Genomic DNA, 14,593 nt, shown 5'->3' with positions numbered 1-14,593 from the left:
TTTAAAAACTAAGTTAACTTGTCCCATGATATTTTCAAAGTCTTTATCCTGTATCTGAACATAAAATTCCCTAAGTTAACATTTATGCTACTGATTGAACTCAACTCACCTTTTCAAAACATATGCTGAGCATCTATCTATATGATGCCAAGGTAAGCAATAAATGAATGTAGCTATAAATGTTATGATTTCATCTTAGGGAGAGACGACAATTTGGTTTAAACCCAAATAATAGAGAGTCACATACTGTGTAACAACAGACTACATATTTCAATAGTGGTCCCAGAAGTTTGTGGAAGATATAGGCATTTTGTATAAGCACATGCCTACAATGATTGCATAATGAATGCCAACAACACATTTCTCAGATCATGTCCCCATAATTAAGTGAAACATGACCACACATATTATGTTAAAGGGATATTATGAATAGAGTAAGAGATATGAAGCTATAATGAAGACTCATTTACCTGATTTGAGTTACTTCTTACAGTCTTTAATTCTGTTTTTAATGTCCCAGAAGACAGTTGAAATTCTTTGTTCAATTCATTTTTTTTATTATGTTCCTCATCTTTTTCTCTTAACTGGTTATTCATTTTTTCAAAAAGCTCATCAAAATCTCTTAACTTCTTCTCTTTTCCTTTTAAATCATGCCTGCAGTTCAATATGGTTATCTTAAAATTCATTTTATCAGAAAACAAATGTGCATTTTGTGTTCTGGTTCTTCATAGGTTGATTCATTAGGCTAATAAAAATTCTATGTTCTAAGATTCTTTTCCTTTCTAGCTCACCTTTTTAAATTTCTCCTTCAAACTTTTAAAAAACATATAAATTAATAATGAAAAATCTTTCTGTCAGTTGGGAAACGGCTGTTACTAGTAACCCCAGTAGATACTATGGAAAGGGACTTTTGATATGGATCCATAAATTGAGTATTTGAAATGATTTGGGGTGGGGAATCTGGGATGTGGATCAATGGCAGAGTGCTTGCCTGCTGGGGGCCTGTGTTTCATCCCCAGCATTGTCAAAACAAACAAACAAACAAACAAAACAAAGATCATTTTTGTACTGTTATAATTCTTCCTTAGGTAAAAGAGTTTTAAAGACTAATTCACTAGTACTTAGCCTTTATATTCTTGAAATAAAACAGCAAGCACTGCAATTGATTGCCATTATAACATGCAGCTTTCAGAAGTTGTTCACATAGCATATGTCTGCATATTAGCAAGACCAATTTAAAGAGTCCAGTTCCTGTTGTTACAACTTTTAGATAACACTTTCAATTTAGCTTGTTTATCATTATGTATTTTATAAACAATTCAAAATCCCCTTTGGAACAAGGCACATCCTAATATTTAGTCCAATGATAACAAATACATGTCCTTTCAACATAGAAATTTGACCAAATTTTGTTTACATATGAGGGAGAAATTTTAAAAAATAATAATTATTTTCCATTTCACATTTGGTTTAATGGATGTTAGGATTCAAACCATAACCCAGGGTGTAATTCCACAGGAGCATACTTACTTAGTTGCACTAACCTTTGGGTTTGATCCCAAGCACCAGAAAAAAGGGAAAAAAAAACCCTGCATAAATATTTAAAAACACATTTTGGGGTGCACAAAAATGGCTATTTCATAGGACAAACCCCCAAGACAAAAGGCCAAATGTTTTCTCTGTTAAGTGGATGTTATTCCATAAGGGGGTTGGATGTGTGGGGAAGAATGAAGGGACTTTAGATTGTATAGAAGGAAGTGAAAAAAGGAGAGGGTTTGTGGGGTTGGGAATAATGGTGGAATCAGATGGACTTTCTTACATGTATACATGTATGATTACATTACTGGCATGACTCTACACCATGTTCAGCCATAGGTAGAACTTGTGTTCCATTTGTGTATAATGTGTCAAAATGCATTCTTTTGTCATGTATAACTTAGAACAAATTTTTAAAAAATGGCCATTTTATCCTCTTTGTTGGAATTATAAATCAATATAAACTGTCTTGAGAACAATTTAGAAATATGAAATGTCTTTTCATGAAGTTACTCTTCTTTAAACAAATAATTCTATATTGAAAAAATTATTCAAACTAAACAGAAATATAAATTAATTTTATGAAATTATGTCATTTGCAGGAAATGGATGGAAACTGAGCAATTTTTTATTCAAAATAAGTCACATTTGTAAGGTTAGTTTCATATGTTTTCTCTCATGTGGAAACTAGAAAGGCAAAGGAAAAGAAAGGTGTGGGGCGGTCTCAGGGAGATCAAAAGAACTCTTTGGAGTAGAGGGAGAAGGGGAGGGAAAGAAAAAAAGGGAATAATACAGACCAAATTATATTATTATATAGTGTGTACACATGAATATGTAATAAATCCCACCATTTAAACAAGTATAATGCATCAATAAAAATGTGGAATAATTTCTGTAAATGAGGTTCTGTGAGGTATTGATTGTAATACCAAAAAAAATGAATGAACAATAATCCCAAATTCCACTTGTTAAATCAATAGTGTGATCCTTCTATATAGCCATTGAAATTATAATTGAAAATAACGTGAATTTAGTTATTAGAAAGAATCATAGTTTGCATATGTTTCCTTTTTGTAAGGATTTCAGATTCTACAAGTATAAGTAGTTTTCTCCCTTGCAAAATACCAACAGGCAAGTCAGCAATTAAAAAATTCCCTATGTATCTTCAGTGTGAAGAAAAGAGTTCAAACCTTCTTTCAGTCTAGGGTGTCATACCTCAAGTGACAGAGTTCTTGTTTCCATTTTATTTCTCTCTGCTCTAACTTAGATTTTGCATTTTCCATTTCTGATAACTCCTTTTTCATTCCACAAAGTTTATTTTCCAGTTTTGCTACTTCTTGTGTATGTAATAAACACTTTGAACAGTTACTTTTTTCAGGTTCTATTATTCTTTGACATGAATCAACTGCATTTTGGATTTTTGGTAGGCTATGAGAATCTGCATCATGGAGAAAACAAGATAGAAATAAAATATTTGAGTTTTTTCATCTGTGAAGGATTCTACATTTTTCCATGTACTCCCTTACACACTGAACAAATGTGTAAAGAGTACCTATGACATGGAAGCCATTATACTAAGTTCTACAGATAAAACACATGAGAACTCTGCTCTCCTTTAGTTTAAAGTCTAGCATAGACGACTTATAGTGGAAAATTCAGCCTAGACAGATGACCTAACAAAGCATTAAAACAAGATCAAGGGTCAAACTGTTTATATGTAGCCTAACTGAATTCCAAAACATGATGAAAAAGCAGAAGAGGCCTGAAAGATATTTTTCAAAACAAATTACACTTTTAGGAGGCAAACTCAAAGTAACCAAAGAGCATGGTGACCCATTCATACACAGGTTTGAACTCTGTGGGTTGTCACCTAGAAGAGCAATCAACTACTGGAAGTCAAGACAATAAAATATAGCAAAGAAAAAGGCAGAAAGTAGCAAACCTCTAACCATAACTCCAGACGTAAATATTCTCAACTCCCCAATTAAAAGACACTTATTGGTAGAATGGATTCAAAAACAAGATCCAATTGATGTTGTTTGTGAGAAACTCATCTCATATGCAAAGCTACTGTATTAGTCTGCTTTTCTGCTGCTCTGACTAAATAACCTGACCAGCACAACTGTAGAGGAGGAAGAGTTTATTGAAGGACTTACAGTTTTGGAAATTTTAGACCATAGAAGGCCAGATCCATTCCTTGGGGTTTGGGGCAAGGCTGAATATCATGGTGGGAGAATGTGTTGAAGAGAATCAGCTCAAGTTATGATCAGGAAGCAGAAAGAGTCCACTTGTTGATTGCCAATATATACCCAAAGCCACTCCCCAATTCTCATGTCCTCCACCCTACCAGTTTTCAGTTACCACACAGTTAATCCCAATCAGGGGATTAAATCATGGATTGTGTTAAGACTCTTAAACTCAATCTTGTCTTCTGAACCTTCTTGCACTGTATCACACATGAGCTTGTGGGAAACACCTCATATCCAAACCATGACAGACACTCATAGACTGAATGTAAACTACTGGAAAAATTTTTTCATTCTTAAATTCCTAAACGAAGCAGGAGTAGCTATTCTCACCTGACAAAGCAGATTTGGAGCAAAATTCATAAAAGACAAGGAATGCTTTACATACTAGTAAAATTTCAATTCAACAAGAAAATATAACAATAGAAAGTATGTATACCCCAAATGATAGTGAACCTAATTACATAAAACAATGCTTCTTTAAATCAGCAGAATATAGTAAAGCAGCCACATCAATATTTATAGCAACTCAATTCACAATAGCTTAACTATGGCACCAACCTATATAGACGACGAATGTATAAAGAAATTGTGGTATACATATACAATAGAATATTACTCCTCATTAAAAGAGAATAAAATTATGGCATTTGCAGGTAAATGGATGGAGTTGGAGAATACCATGCTAAGCAAAGTAAGCCAATCTTAAAAAACCAAAGGCTGAATGTTCTAATAGGTGAATGCTGATCCTTAATGGGGGGTGGGGAGGTGTATGGGAAAAATGGAGGAATTTCGGGCAAATGGGAGGGAGGGAAGGTGAGGGGGCATGGTATAATAAAATGGACATCCTCACCCTAGGTACATGTATGACTGCACCTATGTTTCAATGCTACATCACGTACAACCAGAGAAATGAAAAGTCATACTGCGACTGTGTACAATGAATTAAAATACATTCTGTTGTCATATATACCTAAATAAATAAATACTGCTTCTTGACAATAAATATCAGATAGACCCCAATAACACTAGGAAATTTCAAAACATCCTTGTCACCAATAGATAGGACATACAAGGGTAAAAATAGACATTTTGACATAAATAATAGTATAATTGAAATATACCTAATAACTACAGAATGTTTCACCACAAAATAGCTGAATTCACTATCTTCCCAGAAGTGCATGGAATCTTTCAATTAATCTTTGTAATTCATTGCAAATATGTAAAAACCTCATATAATTCTATGCATTCTATGAGATCACAATGAAATGAAACAATAGCAAGAAAAATAAGAGAAATCACATAAATAGAGCAAATACTCTTTTAAAAGAGGAGTAGATCATAAAAGAAAAGAAAGAATAAACAAAGAAATATTTGGAAACAAATCAGAATAGAAATACAACATATCAATATCTCTGGGACATCATGAAGTTGGTTTTGAAAAAATTCATAGTACTGAGTGCCTTCACTAACAAAATAGAAAGTTTCCAAATAAATAATCTAATATTCCAACTTTCAAGGTCTTAGAAAAGGAAGAATAAACTAATTCCCAAATAAGTAGCATATAGGAAATAATCAAGATTAGACTAAAATTAATTGAGAATAAAAAAGACATAGGACCAATGAAACAAAGTCAGCTTTTTCAAAAGATAAATAAGGTCAATAAACCATTAGCCAAACTGACAAAAAAAGGAGACAAATCAACAAAATTGTAGATGAAAAATGAGATACCATTAGCAATATTTCTGAAATCCAGAGGATCATTAGGAACTATTTTTAAAGTTTGTACTGTAATAAACTGAAAGATCTAGAAATCCTTGACAAATTTCTAGACATATATGAGCTGCCAAAATTACACCAGGAAGACATCAGAACCCAAAACAGATCAATATAAAGTAATGAAATTGAAACAGCAATGAATAGCCTTTCAACAAAGAAATATCTAGGACCAGATAGAATCCTGGCTGAGTTCTAACAGACCTTTAGTGAAGAACTAACACCAATCTTTGTCAGCCTCTTCTACAAAACTTAAAGGGAAAGTGAATACTCCCATATATCTATGGAGCCAGTATAATCCTGACATATTCAGGAAAGAAAATTACAGAACAATATCCCTGATGAAAATACATATAAAAATTCTTAATGAAATATTAGCAAACAATATTCAAAAACACATCAAGAAGTTAACATACCATGAAAAAGTTGCTTTTATCCCAGGAATGTAAGGTTGGTTTAACATAGGCAAATCAATAAATGTAATTCATCACACAAATAGAATGAAGGATAAGAATCATATGAATATCTCAACAGATGCAGAAAAGGCTTTGATAAAATTTAGCACCTATTCATATTAAAAATGTTAGAGAAACTAGGCATAGAGAAAACTTACTACAACATTATAAAGATCATAAATCTCAAAACCAAAGCTAACATTATACTGTAGAAAAAAATGGAAAGCATTTTCTCTAAAATATGTATAATTTTATCAATCCTATTCTATATACTTTTTGAAACTAAGGCAGAAAATCAGGCAAGAGAAGGACATTACAGGGCTATTAATAGGAAAAGAAGAATTCAAATTATCTTTTCGCTATTGACATCATCCTATATCTAGAAATCCCAAAAAAACTCCACCAGAAGACTTCTAGAGCTGGTAACAAGATCAACAATCATTAATCAACAGCTTTCTTGTACACGAAACATAATTCTGCTAAGAAAGAAATCATGAAAACTATCCCATTAAAATTTAAAAAATTAAAATGCCTGGGAATTGTTTTACTTAGCTTTTCTCACTGTGACAAAAATTGACCTGAACAATGTAGAGAAGGGAAAATGTATTTGGGGCTCAGGGTTTCAGAAGTCACAGTCCATACCCAGCTGACTCCACAGCTCTGGGCCCAAGGTGACGCAGAACATCATGGCAGAAAGATTTGGTAAAGGAAAGCAGTTCAGAACATGGCCACCCACCAGGAAGCGGTGAGAGTGCCACTCAACAGGGAGTCCCCAAGTGACCTACCTTCTCCAAGCACACCCTACTTGACTATGATTACCACCCCACTAATCCATGTTGATGAGCATGGAAATGGTACAAATATGTTGAAAAATAATTTGGCAGTATCTTATTAAATGCCTATAAAGGAACACGAGAAGACTTTTACAGGATTTTTTAACTATCTAGATTATGGTGATTCAACATGTGTTTAACATATAGGTCAAAACTTGTCAAGTTGCACATTTTTATATGTGCAGTTTACCTTATAACAATAATGCCTCATTAAATCTTTTGAAAACAAAAATCTGTATTGTAAGAAGAAACACTTTAGTGATTGTGATCCAGACATAGGAGAAAGCTAGAGGCTTGAGGTCTTTAATTTTATAGCAAAGAGAAGTAGTACTTGGGTTTTAATAAAGGGGTAAGCAATATCAGAACTGAATTTTTTTAAAAAGTATGATTTGGTTGCAGAGAAGAACACAGTTTTAGGAAGTGTGTAGCAGGGAAAGGAGATCTAAGGTTACTACAGAATTCAGGGAGAGATAATGGTAAGCTGATCTGATCATCCTTCAGGCCCAAGGGAGCAACAGAGCCAACCAAAGGAGTGGGTGCCATTCACAAAGAAAAGTGCAGTGGGGATGATCCAGGGATGTACTTGAGAGTGTATAACACTTCTCATTATATTTTAATGCAAAGCACCTTTTTGAAATGAACAATACTGGAACACATCAGTGTTCTATGGTTCAGAACTAAGTAATGTGTGCATCTATTACTATAGTATACATCATTTTGCAAAGGTTCTACCTTCATATGACCTACTTGGTTTTTCAACATATGCCCAAATATCCCTATAATTAGGGCACGTCACTTGAAAAGCTGTTGAGGCTATTACAGTTGGCTGTGGTTCATCAAGGTCTTCCATAGCATTTATTTCTTTTTTGACCTATAAAACAATAATCCAATATCAAAATTTACACCAAATACATATAATATATACTCAATACATACAGGTGACAATTATCTACCACATGTAGTTTTTCAAAGAACTGATTTCTGACAAAAAAAAAAAACCTTTATCAAAGTTTATTTTGTCTCACTCATTTTCAAAGTCTGTACATAACAAAAAATGTTCTATTCTTTCACTTTACCTTTTACAATATATTTTAAATTTATATTTTCGTATTGTATCACTTAATAATGCACTTTATCAATAAAATATTATCTCATGTTATTTGTAACAATACCTTTCTCTTTTCATTAGATGTTTTCTCTGTGTGCCTAAATGAGAAAAAGAAAGAATGAAACACATAATATTCTTTCAAACACCAAATATATAAAATGAAATAAGACTATTATTTTTTTAATACACAAAATCTCTATATTTTTAATTTACTTCATGTACCCATAAATTTTATGATCAATTTCCACAATGGGTATTCAAGTGTAAACAAAAAGAACAGCATTAATAAATCAAGAACACTACTACTAAAAAATAGTCTCAAAACAAATAATTAAATTTAGATTACACCTTCTGACAGTAAAAGCAAAATGAATAATAGCACTTGCCTTATTTGATAGAAATGTGATAGTGTTTTGTTATTGTCATTTTCAAAAAAATAAAACTCATATAACTTACTAAACCTCATTTGTAAAAGATGACTTAAATCCTTGTAGGAGAGGAACCCTGTTGCAATAATTATAGGTTCTTATTTCAGGACATACAGTGATATGATTGTACATAATTCTAAGCAATGTTCATAAGCCAAACTTGGTATAATTCTCATTTTCCCAACAATTCTCTGAGGTAGATAACATTAGGTATTTTATAAAAAAAGAAACTAGTCAAAGAAAGGCCAAATAACTTCCCAAAATCCATGTATCTGGTTAGTGGCAAATTATGAAAGTAATATTCCTCATCAAGTGTTTGAAAGAAATAATAAAAGACAATCTATATTATCACTCTGTATCTGGATATAATTGTAAATAATAATTTCTGCATTTTGCCATTATTTAAAAAATAAAATTACTATATACCTTGGCAATTTTGGAAATCTAGTTTCAATAAATTAAAGGTTTATTTTTTCTTCATCAAATTCATCATCATGCATCATTCATCTATTCAATGATTTACTCAAGCATGCAACCAAGAGAGCACATAATGCATATTCAATTGTGTTGTTGGAACAGGGAAACAAGGTTCTGATACTTTAAAACTTCATAATCCAAAAGGAATAATCTGAACTCTTTGGTCAATATTTTACTTTTGTATTGTACACAAACACAGCACACAGATTCTAAGTACTTACTATTTTGATACCCATGATATTTTAGAGTACTATAAAAATCATAGCAATGCCTTATGATACTGTCAAGGCAGAAGGCATGATTACACTCTCTTGACTATGACCTATATTTCCTAGATATCTGTATTTGGATGTTTTCTACTACATAAGTTTTTAAATCTCTATCTATGATAGTTGAAATTTTGGGTCATTATTTGCATGTTCAATTACATTAGGATATCCAATATTGAACCAAAACTCAATGAATAACCACCCTTATTATAGAAAATGTACAAGTAAATAGAAATTCTAAGGACCATTAGAATTACAATGTTATAACTGAATTGTATAGATAATTCATAGATATTTGTAAGACAATTTACTATAAATCTTCAATGGAACCCTATGAAGCTTTCTAAAATTGGATATGCAAACTCAGTTAACTGAATAAGCCTGTCCTCTAATGAATCATTTCTAAAGGCATATGAAATATATTGAAATCTTGTAATTTTTTTTAACTCTCTAATTCGACTTCTTCTTTAGTCATTGTTCACGTTTCCATTTTTTCTAGAAAAATTCTCTAAGGAGTTTCCTACAATTATCATTTGAAGTCCGGGTTTCATGGTGACAATGTATTGAAACTATTCCATGTTAAAGTCACTTGTTTTCATCTTTGTCAAACTGTTAGCAGCACTGATATTCAGAGCATTCTCTTTCTTTGCCCTAAACTACATTATTCTCTCTTCTTTACACAAGAAGTGTTGACTGACTGAGAGCATGGTGAGAAGTGGAGCCCAGGAAGCTCCTGAGCCCTCTGGGCTCCTCAGGCACCAAGCCAGAGGATGCTGAGGGCCCTGTTGGAACAAGCCTCGGTCTTTACCTGGCAGACACCTGGAGCTCTCACAGCGACTTCCCACTGGCTCACCCAGGATGTGAGGGACCAAGCACCCACCTCTCCCCACACCTGGATGACCTGATGGTGGCGGCACCTGTTCTAGCTCAATCCTATCTGTCCTAGTCAAAGATACTGCAGAAGATGGCAGTGGGCTTGGTGTGGTGAGAAGAATGGCATATCTGGTACATATTAGGAAGACTTTTTACATGGATTCCAAGTGAAATGGGGGCCACTAAAATGCTGTGAGCAGAGAAATCACAATCTAACTTGGTCTAACTGGTCCACTGTGATAAGAATCAATGGAAAGAGGATTTACAAAGAGACAAGGAGATCCATTAGCTGAGTATTTAGAGAAACAAATAAATAGACTAGGCTGGAGGGTCACAAAAGGTGGGAAAAAACCCAGGGGGATGAGTAACATCCTGAAAGTATGAAAAAAGTGTGCTAGAGGAGGTTTCCATGGGGTCCAATATTGCTAATAGGGTAAGCAAGATTGTATGGAAGAAATTGTTTCAAGATATATGCAAGTGAAAATTGGAGGGAAAATTGGGAAAAACAATTTTGGAGGAAAGGCTGGGTGAAAATATTGGAGTTCAAACAGGAATGGAGGTCTGGGGATGTAGCACAATGGTAGCCGGCTCGCCTAGTATGCTTAAAGTCCTGGGCTCTATTCCTGGAATTACAGAGAACAAATAATATAGAAAAAAATAAACAAAGGGGAAAGGAATGTAGCTCAGTGAGTACAGATACTTCTTCCTATAACCTCCTAGCTAAGTGGCATAGTTGGCTATGAACTATTTAATTTAACTGCATTTTTCAATCCTCACATAATGATTTCATAGTATGTTTGTGACGCATTAATTTTTTTCAGTTACGTATGTGCCATCAAAACACACTAAGTTATTAAATCATTAGTTCATAAAACTATAAACTAAACTAAAATAACCCTTAATATATTTTAGAAATATATTATATAAGCTGATTACCATTTGCTCATACAGATAGATAATCACCACAGAAAAAGACAAAATATTTCAAGGGCACTAATTCTTGCTTAAAGCAAATCTTCTATTTCTAGGATATTTTGTAGTATGCGAATACAAAGTTATTATGTATATTAATATACATATTTAATATAAAGTAATAAAATATAAGTAATAAAAAGATAGCAATATTTAATGTATAAACTCAAACATTTTAAGTTGTATGTTAAGTCTCTGTTGAAAAATGTGGTGGGATGTATGCTCCAATATATTATCTTTAAAAAAGATAATGGCATAGATGCAATTGACCTTTACAAGGAAGATTCACTTCATTAGCTAATCTTGAATTTAGCACAAAAGTCAACAAATTAGTTCCTGTGGGCCCAATCCATCATTTTGCATATTTTTCTAAAGAAAGTTCTATTATTTTGTGGTGCTGGGAATAAAACCTAGAGTCAAGGGCATGCTGAACAAATACTTCCCATAGACATATTTCCATTCTCTTATTAAAAAAAGTTTTAGTGAAATGCACTCCATACCCATCCAGATGTGACTATAATGTGTTTCAGATTATAGTCACAAAGATGCTCTTGTCCACAAAGACTAAAATATTTACTGTCTCTTTGTAGAAAAAGTTTGCCAACTTCTACTTCAGTATATTGAAGATTTGATAGAATTTTTCATAGATTTTACCCAATATAATAAAGTATTGATGAAACATTGACCCCCATGTGCAATGCATTCACAATATTCAGATTAATCTGATGATTCATTATTTGAGCACTTGGGCATTGGAAACAGGTACCCCAAATCTACTGGTGAGTAGCACTACTGTAACAAGGCAAAGTGCCAGTGCAGCAGGCAGCTTTTTTTTGTAACTCAAAGTGAGTACAAAAACAAAATTAGGATTAAGAAGTGTCATTAAAATAACTGCCTTAAATATACTTTACTTGTGAAATAAATAGTACACTAGAGAGCTAGTCTCATTTTAAGTGCTTGTGTGGTTGATTATTTTATAGATATGACAATTTAACTGTTTCATTATTTAAGACAATTTAAACTAACCCCTATTTGATATGACAATGCCACACTGAATGCTCTTAATACACATTTAATATATACTGTTTCCATAAATGTTCTCAGCATATGCACTGCATGTCTTCAATGGACTCGTTGCATATATCAGATACATTCACCTTTGTACATTTTGTATGATATAGAATTTATATCTTCAACAAATGTGTTCATGTACATTTGTAAATCATGTTTTCTTGTTCCAGAAAGATAAGTAACAGAAGTGAAGCTGGTAGATTTGTGGAATAATATTTGAAATTTTGGTGCATGTAAATAAATCACCCTTGCAAAAGTACTGACAAATTTCATTTATCAACAGGACAGAAGAATGTATTTACCCTCATAATTGCCAAACTTGATTATCATTTTAAAATAAATGTGTCAATATATATATGAAAAATGGCATCTAATGGCTTAATTACTACTTGGAGTATTGCCTTTGCCTTACCCATCATGTTCTTCATTTTTCTTAAGAACATACCTTTGGTGATCAGCATTTCTGTTCTTTCTTTGTTCAATGAATTCATCACCATTGTTATCAGTGTCCTCCTCACTGTGATGTAGGATTTGTGACACTTCCATCTGATTAATTTTATACTTCTTCCTTGTTATTTTTTCCACCTTTAATGAAAGACCAAGGATAATAGTTACTTTTTAGTAAGAAGAATTAAGATTATTTTCTCATCACTGATTTCATTAATCAATTTAGTTTGGTTGTCATGATATTAGTTCTTAATAATCTTTTTGGTTTTTAATTTTATACAACATCATTGAATTTTTGTCATTTCTGTTTGAGTTGAACAAACAACTTTTTTCAAAACTGCAAAAAGAACAATTCTTCATTCTGTGCTTTTATTTTTGTCCACTCTTTGCTACCTAATATTTGCATACCCTATATGACTGGAAGAAATTAATAAAAGTTGACACAAGATGTGCTCTGTTCAATATTTACTCCTTGGATTTTATATTAAACAGCCAGGATTAGGGATGTGGCATTCTGGGCCTCAGTAACAGTAGGAAGATTTCCCCTTGTTGCATTGAGCACTTTCTCTCTCATTGTCATTGGATGTTCTTTTCTCATTTGGATCCTGGGATATCAAGGGTGAAGGAGCTCACTCAAATACAGATTTCACTTTCCATAACTATAGCAGGATATATTAGCAATTAGCCCCATTATCTATGTGGGAGTAAAACTAATGTATACATGGGAAATTGGAAAGTCTCTTCCACTTTGATTTTTCCCTCACTCTTTTTATTGGTGTACTATAGTTGTATACAATGATGGGATTTGTTACACAATCATACATATGTCAAATATAACAATATAATTTGATCAGTATTGCTCCCCAGCACTTCTCCTCTCCCTCCTCACCTAACTTTTTCCTCTAAGGATCTTTCTTTAATTTCCATGAGATTTTCCCCTCTTTTTTCTTTTCCTTTTTTCTCTCTAGCTTTCATACATGAGAGCAAAAATATACCCCTTGATTTTCTGAGAGTAACTTATTTCACTTAACATAATGGTCACTAGCTTGTTAATTTTCCTGCAAATGACATGATTTTATTTGTCTTTATGGCTGAATCAAATGCCATTGTGTATGTGCACCACATTCTCTTCACCCATTCATCTGCTGATGGAAACCTAGGCTGGATCCATAGTTTGATTATTATGAATTGTGTTGCTATAAACATGGCATGTATGTATCACTGTAGTATGGTGATTTTAATTCTTTAGAAAAATACTGAGAAGTAGTATAGCAGTGTCACATGGTGGCTCTAGGCCTAGTCTTTTGAAGAACCACCATATTAATTTTTGTAGTATGTGTATGTGGCAGATAGCTATGCTGTTTACAAAGTGTGAACCATTGCGACTTGTGCTCATCAGTACAGTATGATATTTTGGTTCCTTTAGGACATAAACCTAGGAATGGTATAGCTTTGTTATGTGGTGATTATATTCCTGTTCTTTGGAGAAGCTTTCATACTGATTTTATAAAGGTTGTAGTAATTTACAATCTCCCCCCAAAAATAAAGTGTTCCATTTCTCCACATCTTCTCCAGCATTTATTATTATTTATATTATTGAAAGCTGCCATTCTGACTGCTATGAAATTAAATCTCAGTGTAGTTTTGATTTGCATTTCCCTTATTACTATGTTGGACATTTGTTCATATATTTGTCAGACATTTTATTTCTTTTTTTGAGAAGTGTCTGTTTAATTCATTGGCCATTTACTAATTGGGCTCTTCTAATTTTGTGGAGTAAATTCTTTTTTGAGTTTTTTTCTATATTCTAGGTATTAATCCTCTGTCAGAAGAGTAGCTAGCAAAGATTTTCTCCCATTCTGTAGGTTTTCTTTCACATTCCTCATTGTTTTCTTTGCTGTGCAGAATCTTTTTAATTTGAGGCCATCCCCTTGATTAATTCTGGGCATTATTTTATGAGCTTTAGGGGTCCTAGTGAGAAAGCAGTTGCCTGTGCCTAAATCTTGGAGTGTTGACCTGATGTTTTCTTTCAGAAGTTACATAGGTATTGTTCTAATTCCTAGGTCTTTGATCCACTATTGAGTTGATCTGGGGGAGAG

The 14,593-nt window shown here is 33.0% G+C and overlaps 1 protein-coding gene across 5 annotated transcripts in view; it reads right to left on the bottom strand.

Annotated features, from left to right (window-relative positions):
• Positions 1-14,593, bottom strand: part of LOC144364821 (ankyrin repeat domain-containing protein 26-like) — a 44,460-nt gene that overhangs the window by 13,185 nt on the left and 16,682 nt on the right. For 3 of the 5 annotated variants that reach the window (XM_078015575.1, XM_078015577.1, XM_078015576.1), the window contains exons 9-13: positions 12,460-12,632; positions 8,022-8,055; positions 7,582-7,720; positions 2,752-2,974; positions 471-654 (exon numbers count right to left, since the gene is read on the bottom strand). In XM_078015575.1, coding sequence (XP_077871701.1) covers positions 471-654; positions 2,752-2,974; positions 7,582-7,720; positions 8,022-8,055; positions 12,460-12,632 — 753 coding nt within the window. The remainder of the gene's footprint in view (positions 1-470; positions 655-2,751; positions 2,975-7,581; positions 7,721-8,021; positions 8,056-12,459; positions 12,633-14,593) is intronic. The other 2 variants (XM_078015578.1, XM_078015579.1) reach the window with 2 other exon arrangements.

This window comes from Ictidomys tridecemlineatus, chromosome 6 (assembly GCF_052094955.1).
Source record: "Ictidomys tridecemlineatus isolate mIctTri1 chromosome 6, mIctTri1.hap1, whole genome shotgun sequence".
Taxonomy (NCBI): Eukaryota; Metazoa; Chordata; class Mammalia; order Rodentia; family Sciuridae; genus Ictidomys; species Ictidomys tridecemlineatus.
Note: the sequence above shows the minus strand (reverse complement) of the source record. Positions and strands in the feature narration are given on the sequence as shown.